Below are 13,810 nucleotides of genomic sequence, written 5' to 3'. Positions count from 1 at the left end.
CCGCCACAAATAATATTTGCACTTCATAAACCACAGGAGGCATCACTACACACCCACCAGGATGGCTAAAACTGAAAATATGGCTCATTCCAAGTGTCAGAGAGGATGTGAGCAGCCAGAACGCTGAAACACTGGGATGCCTGGGGGGCTCAGCGGTTGAGCGTCTGCCTTCGGCTCAAGTGTGATCCTAGGATTCAGGATCGAGTCCCACATCAGGCTCCTTGCACGGAGCCTGCTTCTCCCTCTGCCTGTGTCTCTGCCTCTCTCTTTCTGTGTCTCATGAATAAATAAATGAAATATATTTTTAAAAAAAGATTCTCTCTCTCTTCCTCTTCCTCTGCCCCTCCCCCTCATGCTCTCACTCTCTAAAAAAATAAATGAAATAATAAAATAAAATAAAATATGTATGCCAACCTGTGACCCAATAATTCCCTTCCAAGACAACATGCTCAAGAGAAGCAAATTCATACGTGCACCAACAAGTTACATAAAAGAATGTTCATAGGGCTTTACTCATAATAGCCTCAAACTGGAAAGAACCCAAGTGCCCATCAAGAGGAGAACACATAAATTGTAACCTATTTGTATAATAAAACTACACAGTAATAAAAAATAACAGGAGCATCTGGGTGACGTAGTTGGTTGAGTGTCCGACTCTTGGTTTCAGCTCATGTGGTGATCTCAGGTGGTGGGACCAAGTCCTACATCGGGCTCCGTGCCCAGCACAGAGAGCTGAGTCTGCCTCTGATTCTCTCTGCCCCTCCCCACTCCTCTCTCTTTTTAAAATAAATAAATAAATCTTTTAAAAAATTAAACAACAAACTGCTCCTACACGGGACCACGCAGATAAATCTCACAGGCAGAATGCTGAGTAAATGGGACGCCTGGGTGGCTCAGTGGTTTAGCGCCTGCCTTCAGCCCAGGGAGTGATCCTGGAGTCCCAGGATCGAGTCCCACGTCGGACTCCCTGCATGGAGCCTGCTTTTCCCTGTGCCTGTGTCTCTGCCTCTCTCTCTCTCTCTCTCTATCTGTGTGTCTTGTCTCTCATGAATAAAATAAAATCTTTAAAATTAAAAAAAAAAAGAATGCTGAGTAAAGGAAGCCAGCTATTCGTCAAACAGTCATGAATATGCATAGGGACCCAATGGCTGGGCCACTGGGTGATGGGATGGTCCTACCATCTCATGGACTCTGTGTCTTCTGTCTTCTGTGCTTAGAACTATCATTCCGGAAGCTCCCCAAACCCAGAGAATCCTAGAAACCCATGTCCTATCAAGCAGAGCTCCTTACCATTGACAGGAGCAGTAATAACTATGACAACAGCATATGTGTCATTTACTAAACTCCAGGGACTCCTCTAGGTGCTTTTTTTTTTAATTTTTATTTATTTATGATAGTCACAGAGAGAGAGAGGCAGAGACATAGGCAGAGGGAGAAGCAGGCTCCATGCACCAGGAGCCCGACGTGGGATTCAATCCCGGGTCTCCAGGATCGCGGCCTGGGCCTAAGGCAGGCACCAAACTGTTGCGCCACCCAGGGATCCCCCCTCTAGGTGCTTATTAATGTCAACTCATTTAATCCACAGAGAAGCCCTAATATCGTGGCCAGTCTTACCATCCCTATTTGAGATGTGAAAATCGAGGCATAGAGAGCTTAAAGAGCCTGCCCAAAAGCTATCCAAGTCCGACCCAGGTTGGACCCGAACTGGCTCCAGAGGCAAGGCACTGAATTCAGCACAGCACTAGGAGCTCTCTCAGGACGTTGTCAGTACAATAGCCCATTGGGCCTGAATACCAATCTTGCTTTGAGGCATTGGGAAAAGCTAGACAGACTGTGTGGAGGCCTTACGTTGGATCTGAAACTTAGCAGCAACTGCCTCGGCCAGCTCCTGTAGGTTGGTGATGTGGGACCTGTAGACCTCAACTAACCAAAATCCAGGAATATTATTTTGGCATCAGAACACCAGGTCCCTGTCCCCACACAGGCCCCATGAGCACACATCTGAGTCCAAGGTTCCCGGGTGACCCCCGCCCCTGCAGCTATGAGGGCAGGGCACTCACCACCATTGTCACACACGGCCGTCTCCCCATCCCACATGCCATTAGGGCGACACTGCCGCACAGCCGAGCCCCGCAAGGTGAAGCCATCCTCACACTGGAAGCTCAGGTTGCTGCCCACAGGGTGGGACCCCAGCCTCGGGGTGAACATACCATTCTCAAAGGAAACAGGAGCTGGACAGCGAACATCTGGAGGGAGAGAAGGGGATGAGACTACACGGATGGATGGAAAACACCTGGGATGGTAAGGTTTGGCGTGGATGCACGGGAGTCACCAACTGATTGTCAAAATATTGGGTTGCTGCTTGTGGCAATCACTGCTTGTGGCAATTGGTCGAATATTGGCAATTTCACACTGTTCAACCTATCAGACTGATAAATAACCACATCTCTCAGCACCCTGAGGGCCATGGACACCTCAACCTCTCCCCTGAGTTCCTCAAATACCCCCTGAATGGACACTAAAGGGTAACATTTGGCATCGGGAGACTCCAGCACCCATTCTGAATGGTCAGTATTCTGTAGTCAATTGTTAAATGTTAAAAAAAATATCACCCGGTGTATTTTTTTAAATTTCCATTAAGGCCTTTCTCTAATGCCTTGCTATGGACAATGGACATTTTCTCATTATTTTGAAAAGCCCTATGGAAAAACAGCTTGGCCACCCCTGGCACACCATGTAGTCAGGTTCAGCCCCACCCTGAGCAAAGCCCACAGAGAGCCTCACGTTTGCAGACCGCCTTTGTGAGCTGGGTGGATCTCAGGGTCTGCCACTGTCCATTGCTCTTGCACAGCCGTGATGCTGGGGATGGGTAGCGGCCCAGGGGACAGGAGTAGGTGAGGACACTCCCAGGGGCCCAGCCATGGCTGAGGGTAAAAGTGCCACCGGAGATATTCACGTTCTGAGGGCAGGAGGGAGCGGCTGCAGCCAAGCCTGTGAGCATGACACACAACACAGTAGTGGAGAAAAGATGAGAACAGAAAAGCCAGAGAAATTGGCATTTACAAGAGGGAACCCAAGGTGGGCAGTACAGGCCTTTTCCACAGGACTCCAGCATCCCTCTCCCCTGCTCCTACCTGGGTATAAGGGCAACAGGCAAAGGAGAGCCATCAGTGGGTCCATGGTATCCACCTTGGGGCAGAGAGAGGCAGAAAGCCGGCAGAGGGAAAAGGTCATCTGACTTCCCGAAACCCAGAGCTGACTCAGCAGCTGCTTCATTTGCTGCCAGAGAAGAAAAACTAGGGAGCCGCAGGGGGGATGTGCTCTTGGCAGGAAAAAAATAATCAGGGACTGGAGGCTGAGCTGAGAGGATGAAGCCCTTGTCCAGTTCTCTAACCCCACATATCCTAGTCAGTTGCTCTGTACCATAGGCTTTCCATACTGCTCTCAGTCTCTACCCCCCTACACACACACACACACACACACACACACACACACATGCTCTTGCATGTATAGTCTAAAGCACACAAACCCAAAACCATCCAAGATATTGCAAAATCATTTATTTAAGTAAAGTTTCAGTTTTCTCTTAGGTGTTGCCAAGTGAACTTTATTTCCTGAGATCCTGGGATAGTATTGTCTTCTTGAACATAAACCTGCAAGAGATTGGGGCTAATTTTCTTAGGAATTCTTGCTAAATAGGAAGAATCACAATCTTTTTATTCCTTGCAACCCTTCCCCAGAAAGAATCTAAAGACAAAAACGAAATCAACACTTAGTTTTGGAGTCTGGAAAATGTTTAAAACACTTTTGTGGAAAGTCCGGTAGAAAAATTCCCAGCCCATAAAATAAATAAGTCTGGGATTGGTTTACCCAAAGGAACAAAAGTATTTTTGGATTTTGGATGTGCCTTTTTTTTTTTTAATTTTTTCCTTCTTTTTTTAATTTTAATTCAATTAATTGACATATACTGTATTATTAGTTTCAGAGGTACAGTTCAATGATTGATCAGTCTTATATAACACCCAGTGCTCATCAAGTGCCCTTCTTAATGCCTATCACCCAGTTACCCTATGCCCCCACCACCATCCCTCCAGCAACCCTCAGTTTATTTCCTATGATTAAGAGCCTTTTATGGTTTGTCTCCCTCTCTGATTTCATCTTGTTTTATTTTTCCCTCCCTTCCCCTATGCTCCTCTGTTTTGTTTCTTAAATTCCACATATAAGCGAAATCATGATAATTGTCTTTCTCTGATTGACTTATCTTACTTAGCATAATACCCTCAGTTCCATCTACATCATTGCAAATAGCAAGAATTCATTTTTGATGGCTGAGTAATATTCCATTGTATATTTAAACCACATCTTTATCCATTCATTGGTCAATGGACATCTGGGCTCTTTCCATAATTTGGCTACTGTGGACATTGCTGCTATAAACATTGGGGTACAGGTGACCCTTCAGATCACTACATTTCTATCTTTGGGATAAATCCCCAGTGCTGCAATTGCTGGGTCATAGGGTAGCTCTATTTTCAACTTTTCAAGGAACCTCCATACTGTGTTCCAGAGTGGCTGCACCAGCTTGCATTCCCACTAATCGTGTATGAGGGCTCCCCTTTCTCTGCAACCTCACCAACATCTGTTGTTTCCTGGCTTGTTATCTTAATCATTCTGAGCAGTGTGAAGTGGTATTGCATTTCGGTTTTGATTTGTGATCATTTAAGTTTGTGAAAACTCTTTCAAATTATGAATAACTTCTTAATAACACATATGCAAAGTGTGCCCACCTTGGATGAAACTGACAATGCAGGAAGACCATGACACCCTTGGTGTTGGGGGTCCCAGAGGTGCTGTGTGGCAGAGTTGCTGGTGCCTTCCCGGCACATAGTATCTGTGCTCTCTCCCTCCTACAGAAAGATGTTTAGTGAGACACACAGTCACCCAGCTAAAGACTACATTTCCCAGCTACCCTTGCAGCTAAATAATGGGTGACTTGGTTCTGGCCAACAGGAATTGAGTAGAACTGATACATGTAACTTCCAAGTTACATGTATTCCAAAATTAAATGTGTCCTCCCCTTTCCATGGGCTAAAATAGAAATCTGATGGTAATTCAAAAGCAACATCCTGAGGATGACAGAGCAAGCAGACAGAGGAGCCTGGATCCCTGACACTGTTGATGCCATATCAGCCCTGTCTACCTACTCAGATTGTTACCAGAGAGAAACTATCTTAAGGGTGGTGGATATTAAGGATGTTCACAAATATTCTGGCTTTGTCTCCCTTTGGTCACATAGTAAGATTGAGCTTCCTTATCTACTTGCACTGGCCAATGAAATGTAAGTGACGTGTACTGTTTCCAGATGGAAGCTTCATGAGCCAATGCAGTCCTCACCATGCTCTTCCCCCAGTATGGCAACATTCGAGATGCTGGCTGCTCCATCGTCTTACATTCCTGAGAGACACCAAAAGCAGAACCTCTGCTGATCCTCACAGGATATGTATGTAATATGAGCGAGGAAAAAAGAACCAGAAATCTTTGTTTTAATCTATTACATCACCACTGCTGTTGGAAAAAAGTAAATGCCACCCAAAATATAGAGGATTTAAAAAATGATTTATTCCTTCTCATGCATTAGCCTGGTGGTTCTTCTGCTGCTCTTGCCTGGGCTCACTCAGGCAGCTGCACTCAACTGAGGGCTGAGTTCAGCAGGAGAAGTCAGACACCGGGAGTTCTCTGTCCCATGGTCTTTCATCCCTAGCCTTGCATAAGCAGCCTCAGGAAAGCATTCTAAGAGATCCAAAGCAAAGCTGCATGGTCTCTTGAGCCCTATCTTCAGAAATCACATAACATCACTTCCATCATGTTCTATTGGTGACAGCAAATCAAAGGGCCGCCCAGACTTAAGGGTGGGGGAAACCCAACCTCACGATGGGAAGACTGGCAAAGTCATACTGCAAAGAGGCATCCACACTAGAATAGGAGAGATTTCTGCCCATATTTTGAAAAACACCTATGGCAACCAAGATTTGGGAGTTGTCATCAGAACATAATGAATCTTTGCCTGGCTAAATACTTAAACCACTGAGTTTTAAAGCCCTTCTTTAGATCACTGCTACAAACTAAATTGTATCACCCCAAAATTCACATACCGAAGCCCTAACCCCCAATGTGACTGTATTTGAAGATGATAGGGCATATTAAGAGGTAATTAAGGTTAAATGAGGTCATAAGAGTGGGGCGTTGATCCAATAGGATAAGTGTCCATAAAAGACAGCAGAACACGCTTGCCTGTGCACACACACACACTCTCTCTCTCTCTGTCTCTCTCCCTCCCCAACACACCTCCCTCCTATCCCCATCCCTGTGCATCATAGAGGAAAGCCCAGGTGAGGATGGTATCTGTAAGCCAGGAAGAAAGTCCTCCCCAGAAACCAACCATGCTGGCACCCTGATCTCAGACATCCAGCCCCCAGAACTGTAAGATAACACATTTCTGTTGTTTAAGCCACCCAGTGCAGGTGTTTTGTTATGGCAGCCCAGTACATTCATATATACGCCCAGTACATATGTAAAAGCCATCTTTAAAAGAGGGGGTGACTTTCTTTTGTGAGTTTCTCCCAGCACTTGTCGAGTTAGAAAACTTAGCAGTCTGTCAGAATCCATTCCCCCTTCTTCCTTAAGTATTAAAACTTCCAAGTTGAGATGCCTGGGTGGCTTACTGGTTGAACATCTGCCTTTGGCTCAGGTCATGATCCCGGGGTCCTGGGATTGAGTCCTACATCAGGTTCCCCCAAGGGAGCCTGCTTCTCCCTCTGCCTATGTCTCTACCTCTCTCTGTGTGTTTCTCATGAATAAAATAAATAAACTCTTTAAAAAATAATGAAAATAAATAAAACTTCCAAGTTTTCCACTGGGCCCATGGGGTATGCTCTTAAAGGGGTGTACTCCTCAATTTTTCTTCTCCCCTTCCCACTGGCTGGAGTGCAGATACACTGGTGGAAGACAAAATAGTCACCCTAGACCACAAGATGGAAGTCACATGTTGATGATGACAAACAAAATTAAAGAAGCCCCGCTCCCTAATCCTGCAGGGCTATCATAACTGCCCTGGATGGTTTAAGCTCAGCCCATTTAAGCCACTGTTATTTTAGCCCGAGTTTTAGCAGCCAAACATGTATCTAACTAATACATTTAGTTAGCCAGAAATCAGTATGAAAGCCGAAGGCAACACCCACAGACATATACTCATCAGGGTCTAATGTAAGTTGCTGTGATAAAGACAATCACAAATGCAGTGAATTAAATAAGGCAGAAGTTTGCATCTCTCACAAATAGGACCCTCAGCATGAGCAGGCAGGGCTAATATGGCAAAGGTGGCCCTGGCTGGCCGGGCACAGTTGCTCATCAGCATCACTGAGGACCCCAGGCTCCTTCCATCTGCCGTGCCATTGAGAATCACCCTAGTCTGCATGGTCGAAAGAAGTCTCCATCAAGTCTGCATTCCAGTCCCTCTTTTGCTCATATTCTGTTGGCAAAGACTTTGTTATATGACAGGCTGGGAAATGTGGTCTCTAGTTTGCCTACCGCATACACAGCTAGAACTCTAATATCATATTAGAAAGTTTTGGGAGACAAAAATGCACAAAAGAGAGGAGATCAGCTGCACACGGAAATGCTACATTGCATAATGGCAAATCAAGGTGAACAAAGACATGGGTCACTGGAGTTGGGTAACTGTTCCAAGTCTCCATCAGGCCCAGTCCAGAGTGGAAGGACCATGACCTGAGAGGCTCTGGGCCTGAAGACACCAGATCTTTATTCCCCTCTTTAGGCTCCTAAGTTGATTTTTAGTAGACTCCCATTGGGTGAAGGTGACCTTGGCTAGTCTATTTTTAGCATCATTATAAAGCCTGGTGCAACGTTTTCACTCCAGATGGAAGGAAGGAGGTAAATAATGCTTAAAAGGACAGCCCCTCCACTCCTGCCAGTGTCTTTCCTCTTGCCCAATTTCTTCTCAACAATTCAAAGCTTCTAATACATACTCCCAGGGGATCAATTCTAAAGAGAAAAAAGCAACACACCATACTTTGCAACTCGTCCCCTAGTCACACGTTAAAAAAAAGAAGTGATGACATGATGGCCTCTCAGGAGGCCTTACTATTCTCATGGGAAAGTCAGTTCCTTGAAAATTTCATATGAGGAGCCCTTGGGTGGCTCAATCAGTTAGGCATCTGCTCTTTCAAGCTGAGGTCATGATCTCAGGGTCCTGGGATGGGTCCTGCATGAGGCTCCCTACTCAGAGGGGAGTCTGCTTCTCCCTCACCCTCTGCCCCTTCCCCTATCCCACTCATGCTCTCTCTCTCAAATAAATAAATAAAATCTTTTTAAAAAATCATACGAAAAATGATCGGCCTGTGAGACAGGCAGGGCCATTGTAGTATGGTCTCCTTTCAGCCACAGTCTATTCCTTGTCCAATCTGAGCACTTAGCATGGATCTAACTAACGTCTTAGAATCTGCCACCCTCAACCTCCCTTGGCAACTGCAGGGCCGATTCCCATTTTCAGATCATCCCCTGGTTTTGGAAACTAACTGGTTCGTACTGTGTGATTTTAGTTATGGATTCAATATTACTCAACGCACTTCTTTATGTTTGTAGGAAATCTGTTCTTGCATCACTCACATCCTTTGGGATGGCCCCTGGAGAGGGCCATCGACTTCCAATAGCAATGTCTCTATCTCTTTTTCTGAAGGTTTCTCTAGTGTCCTGCTCCACCTACGCACAGAAACCTGGGAATGCCAGAGAATTAAGCCCCTCCCCCCCGCCGAAAGCAGGCTTCAATCTGTGACTGCGAGGAGTGGGCATATAAATATCCCAGCTTATTCACTCTCCACCACGGGACAACTCTGACGTTCTGCACCCCAGGGTTCTCCAGGGTCCTCAGTGGAGCTAATCTCCACTCATCCACAGTGGTGAATTTGCTTGATGACACACCTTTTATGGACTACCTTCCTTCCCCATCCCACTTTCCCAGTCCATACCCATGTTTCCTGGCACCACCTCTCAAATGCACTATTTGCCTTTGAATCCTTGTCTCACAGGCTGCTTCTGGAAGAAGACTTCTTATGAACAGGAACTGTTATATGACAGACACTATTCTAAACCCTTTATATGTAAGGGCTTACTTAACCCTCACAAAAAGCCTATGACACAGGTTTTGTCATTGCCCCCAGTATACATAGGGGAAGCAGAGGCACAGAAATGTTCAATGCCTTGCCTCAGATTCACACGGGTGTTAAGTAGCAGAGCCAGGATTCAAACCCAGGCAGCAGGGCTCCTGAGTCCACACTCAGAGGCTGATGCATTAGTGCATCTTCTTACATCTTCTCTGAAGAGGCTTTTCTGAGCTTCCTGAGTTCCCCTCCAGTCCCAGGTCCCCACTCACCCCCTTGCACTGGGCCTTCCTGAGCCCTCCTTCCCCTGGACCCTGGCCTCTTGTTGTCCCCTTTCCTGTGACACCTTCTCCATTCTTCTCCAATCCCTCATCCTTCAGGAAGTTCTCTTCAGTTCTCCAGATTCCTACAGGGCACACACAGGATGTGCTGCCTTCTAGTTCTAGTTCTTTGTGTCCTTATCTCAACCTCCCTGACAAAGGATCCAGGAGTTTCTGTTGAAACAATGAGCTCCATGAGTAAGATCAAGGCTTATGGTTATTATACCACAGGAGAACCCCTCCCCAGTCTTATTCTCACTCCAACTAAACAGCATCCTTTAGATTAGCAACAGAAGTGTCTTTGGTGTTCAGTCCTTCCACTTATTTTTTTTTAAGATTTTATTTATTTATTTGACAAAGAGAACACAAGTAGGGGGAGCAGCAGAGAGAGGAGAAGCAGGCTCCCCACTGAGCAGGGAGCCCGATGCACAGCTCCATCCTGGGACCCTGGGATCATAACTTGAGCTGAATGCAGACGCTGAGCCACCCAGGCACCCCTTCTTTTTTTTTCCTTTAAGTTTTATCTATTTAAGTAATCTCTCCCCTAATGTGGGGCTTGACCTCATGACCCTGAGATCATGCTCCTTTGACTGAGCCAGCCAGGTGCTCCCTTCCACTTCTTTTTAAAAAAATATGTTTACATAAGGTTAGACCTCACCCACTTCCTCTGAAACAGGTCGCTGTTAGAGCTCTAGGTACACACCACCCCCATCCTACCATGCACTAACGTACTTATGTTGAACTAATTGCCCAACTATAACCTTGAGAAACCTTTATATAAATCACCCTGAGGAAAGGGTTATGCCCAGTCCCTAGCTCTCCCCCATCCCAAGGCTCTTCCAGGCCCCTGAACCCCAGAGGCCAACTTGCAAGCCTGGACTCTGGATCAGGACATGGAACCTCCTCTTCTCACCCATCTATTGCGTAAACAATTCCTGAGAATTAAGCAAAGTAAGGACCTCCCAAGAAACTGAAGGCCTGCCTATGACCTCCCATATGGGGCCATAAATCCTTCAAATGGAAACTCAGTCCCTGGAAACGGCCAAGCTTGAGGTATACCAGTGTGTCTGTCTGCTCGCCACACAGCTCCTACCTCACCTCTGTCCATCCCATCCCTCCAAAGTCTCCCAGTACTACGTGGCCGGTGATGCATATATTATTCCCTCTCCCCTATTTCTTGCCACCTATGGGGAGGCTGTCCTGTGTAGCCCAGGTAAGAGGGTGGTGACCATGACTCATGTACTCAGAGGTCCCCTGGAAATGGCAAGAGGCAAGATGGCCTCAGGCTATACCTCCCTGGATCCCTCTCACCACCTTCATCCTCCAGGTCTGGACTTACTTTTGGTGGGAGGGGTGACCTAACCATCCCTCCTCTGCCCTTTCATTCAAAATGCATCTTAGGGGTGCCTGGCTAGCTCAAATATAGAACATGTGACTCCTGATCTCAGGGTTGTGAGTTTGAGCCTCATGTTCGGTGTAGAGTTTACTTTAAAAAAAAATTTTTTTTTAGGGCAGCCCAGATGGCTCAGTGGTTTAGTGCCGCCTTAAGTCCAGGGCCTGATCCTGGAGACCCGGGATCGAGTCCCACATCAGGCTCCCTGCATGGAGCCTGCTTCTCCCTCTGCCTGTGTCTCTGCCTTCCTCTCTCTCTGTGTGTGTCTCTCATGAATGAATAAATAAAATCTTTTTTAAAATTTTTTTTTAATTAAAAAAATGCCTCTCTAATGTTTTCCTCCATGGCCTGGGAATTGTGTGTAGGGGAAGATGATTCATCTCCTTTCCTCTTACTAACTCCCTCCCACCTTTGAGAGGTGGTGAACTCAAAGTAGGGCAGTCTCCTGCCCCTACCCTCAACACTGCCAAGGGGCAGGGAGAGACCTTTCCAGTATAGAAGGGACATACATTCATGCTTTGCTTTTCTACCAGACTCAAATGAAAGGTCATGCTCCAGTAGAACCCTTTGTGCCCAGACATCTGGCCCCGGCTGTAGTGTGGCAGAAGAAATTCAGGCTTTGACTAAAGACAGCTTAGAATCTCAGGTTTGGCTTGGCAAATTTATTAGCTGTTTCACAGCCTTACTTATCCTGTTTTGTCACCTGTCACACATGGAGCCAACAGCAAAATACACTCCTCTTAAAGTTATCTGTGAGAATTAAATTAGGACTATAAGAACGAAATGTTCTTTTCTCTTACAGGTGTGGAAGAGTGGTGTACAAAGATACTCACTACAGCATTCATCACTATTGTGAGCAAATGTTTGGAAATAACCCAAGTCATTTAGCAGAGGAGTAACACAGAGTACCTTATAGTTTGGACAGTGGAATGCTATGCAGCCTCTGAAAGTTTAAGGCTTATGCATGTATGAGGTGCAATGTCTCAAGATACTATCCGTAATATAATATATACTTTGTAACTAAATGGACATTTGAAACCATGTGTGTGGTCTATTGCCAATTATGCAGAAAAATGGGGAGAAAGAAGACGTAGCAACATACGCTCCTTATATATATACAATTTCTCCAGAAAGGCACACAAAATTTGGATAAGAGAGTTGTCTTTGAGGGCTAGAAAATGGGATGTGGGGCAAGGAGAGAGACTTACTCTTCTCAAAATCCCCTTTATTTCTCTTTACACTTTTGTTGGGTATGTGTGGTACATATTCAAACAGATGGAGAGAGGGGATCCCTGGGTGGCTCAGCGGTTTGGCACCTGCCTTTGGCCCAGGGCGCGATCCTGGAGTCCCATTTAAAAAAAAAAAAAAAAAAAACGAGAAAGAAATTTAAAATGTTTCACTACCAAAAAAAATCGACTAAACACAAAAGAAGACAGTAATGAAAGAAATGAAGGACAAATAAAATTACAAGGCATATAGAAAAGAAGTAGCAAAACGACAGGAGTAAGTCCCTCCTTGTCATAATTACTTTATTTTTTTTAAGATTTTATTTATTTATTCATGAGAGTCACAGAGAAAGAGAGAGAGAGGCAGAGACACAGGCAGAGAGAGGAAGAAGCAGGCTCCATGCAGGGAGCCTGACACGGGACTCAATCCCGGGTGTCCAGGATCACGCCCTGGACTGCAGGTGGCGCTAAACAGCCGAGTGACCCGGGCTGCCCCCGTAATTACTTTAAATGTATATGGATTAAACTCTCCAATCAAGATACAGAGATGGGCAGACTGGATACAAAAACATACATGACCTAACTATATGCTGTCTACAAGAGACTCACTTGAGATCCAAAGACCTCAAATAGATTGAAAGTGAAAGGATGAAAATGGATACTCCATGCAAACAGTAACCAAAAGAAAGGATAAGTATGCCAATGTCAGACAGAATAGACTTTAAATTTAAAAGTTCACAAGAGACAAAGAGGGACATTATATATTAATACAAGGTTCAATGCAGCAAGGATACATAACAATTATAACATTTTCACATCTAATTACAGACCGTCAAAATATATGAGGCAAAATGGGTCAGAATCGAAGAAGAGAGAAATAGACAGGTCTTACAACCATGCTTGGAGATGTCAATACCCCATTCTCTTTTTTTTTTTTTCTAAAATTTTTATTTATTTATGATAGTCACACACACAGAGAGAGAGAGAGAGAGAGAGAGAGGCAGAGACACAGGCAGAGGGAGAAGCAGGCTCCATGCACTGGGAGCCCAACATGGGACTCGATCCCGGGTCTCCAGGATCGTGCCCTGGGCCAAAGGCAGGCGCTAAACCGCTGCGCCACCCAGGGATCCCCCCCCCCATTCTCTTTTTTAAAATGTTTTATTTAAATTCAGTTTGCCAACATATAGGTTAACACCCATTGCAATACCCCATTCTTAATGCACAGACAACCAGGGGTGCCTGAGTGGTTCAATCAGTTGAACATCCAACTCTTTTTTTTTCTCCTAAAGATTTTATTTATTCATGAGAGACACAGAATGAGAGAGGCAGAGACATAGGCAGAGAGAAAAGCAGGCTCCATGCAGGGAGCCCCATGTGAGACTTGATCCAGGGACTCCAGAATCATGCCCTGAGCCAAAGGCAGACACTCAACCGCTGAGCCACCCAGGCGTCCGGAACATCCAACTCTTGATCTCAGCTCAGATCTTAATCTCAGCGTCGTTGAGTTTGAAACCTACATTGGGCTCCATCCCCAGCATGGAGCCCACTTAAAACAAACAAACGATGAACAGAACAACCAGACAAAAAAGGAAATGAAGATATAGAGGACTTAACACAATAAGACAAATAGATCTAACAGATGTGTACAGAACACTACCAGGCAGCAAAAGCACACACATCCTTCTCCAGTGCACG

At 45.5% G+C, this 13,810-nt stretch overlaps 1 protein-coding gene across 3 annotated transcripts in view; it reads right to left on the bottom strand.

Annotated features, from left to right (window-relative positions):
* Positions 1–13,810, bottom strand: part of C2 (complement C2) — a 41,291-nt gene that overhangs the window by 8,327 nt on the left and 19,154 nt on the right. Inside the window, exons 3-5 of one of the 3 annotated variants that reach the window (XM_038553583.1) lie at positions 4,788–4,907; positions 2,785–2,991; positions 2,061–2,246 (exon numbers count right to left, since the gene is read on the bottom strand). In XM_038553583.1, the coding sequence (XP_038409511.1) occupies positions 2,061–2,246; positions 2,785–2,991; positions 4,788–4,907 (513 nt within the window). Of the gene's footprint in view, positions 1–2,060; positions 2,247–2,784; positions 2,992–3,134; positions 3,280–4,787; positions 4,908–13,810 lie in introns of those variants that run through there. The other 2 variants (XM_038553582.1, XM_038553584.1) reach the window with 2 other exon arrangements.

The sequence above is a fragment of the Canis lupus genome, chromosome 12 (genome assembly GCF_011100685.1).
Source record: "Canis lupus familiaris isolate Mischka breed German Shepherd chromosome 12, alternate assembly UU_Cfam_GSD_1.0, whole genome shotgun sequence".
Taxonomy (NCBI): domain Eukaryota; kingdom Metazoa; phylum Chordata; class Mammalia; order Carnivora; family Canidae; genus Canis; species Canis lupus.
This window is presented reverse-complemented; position numbering and strand designations above follow the sequence as displayed.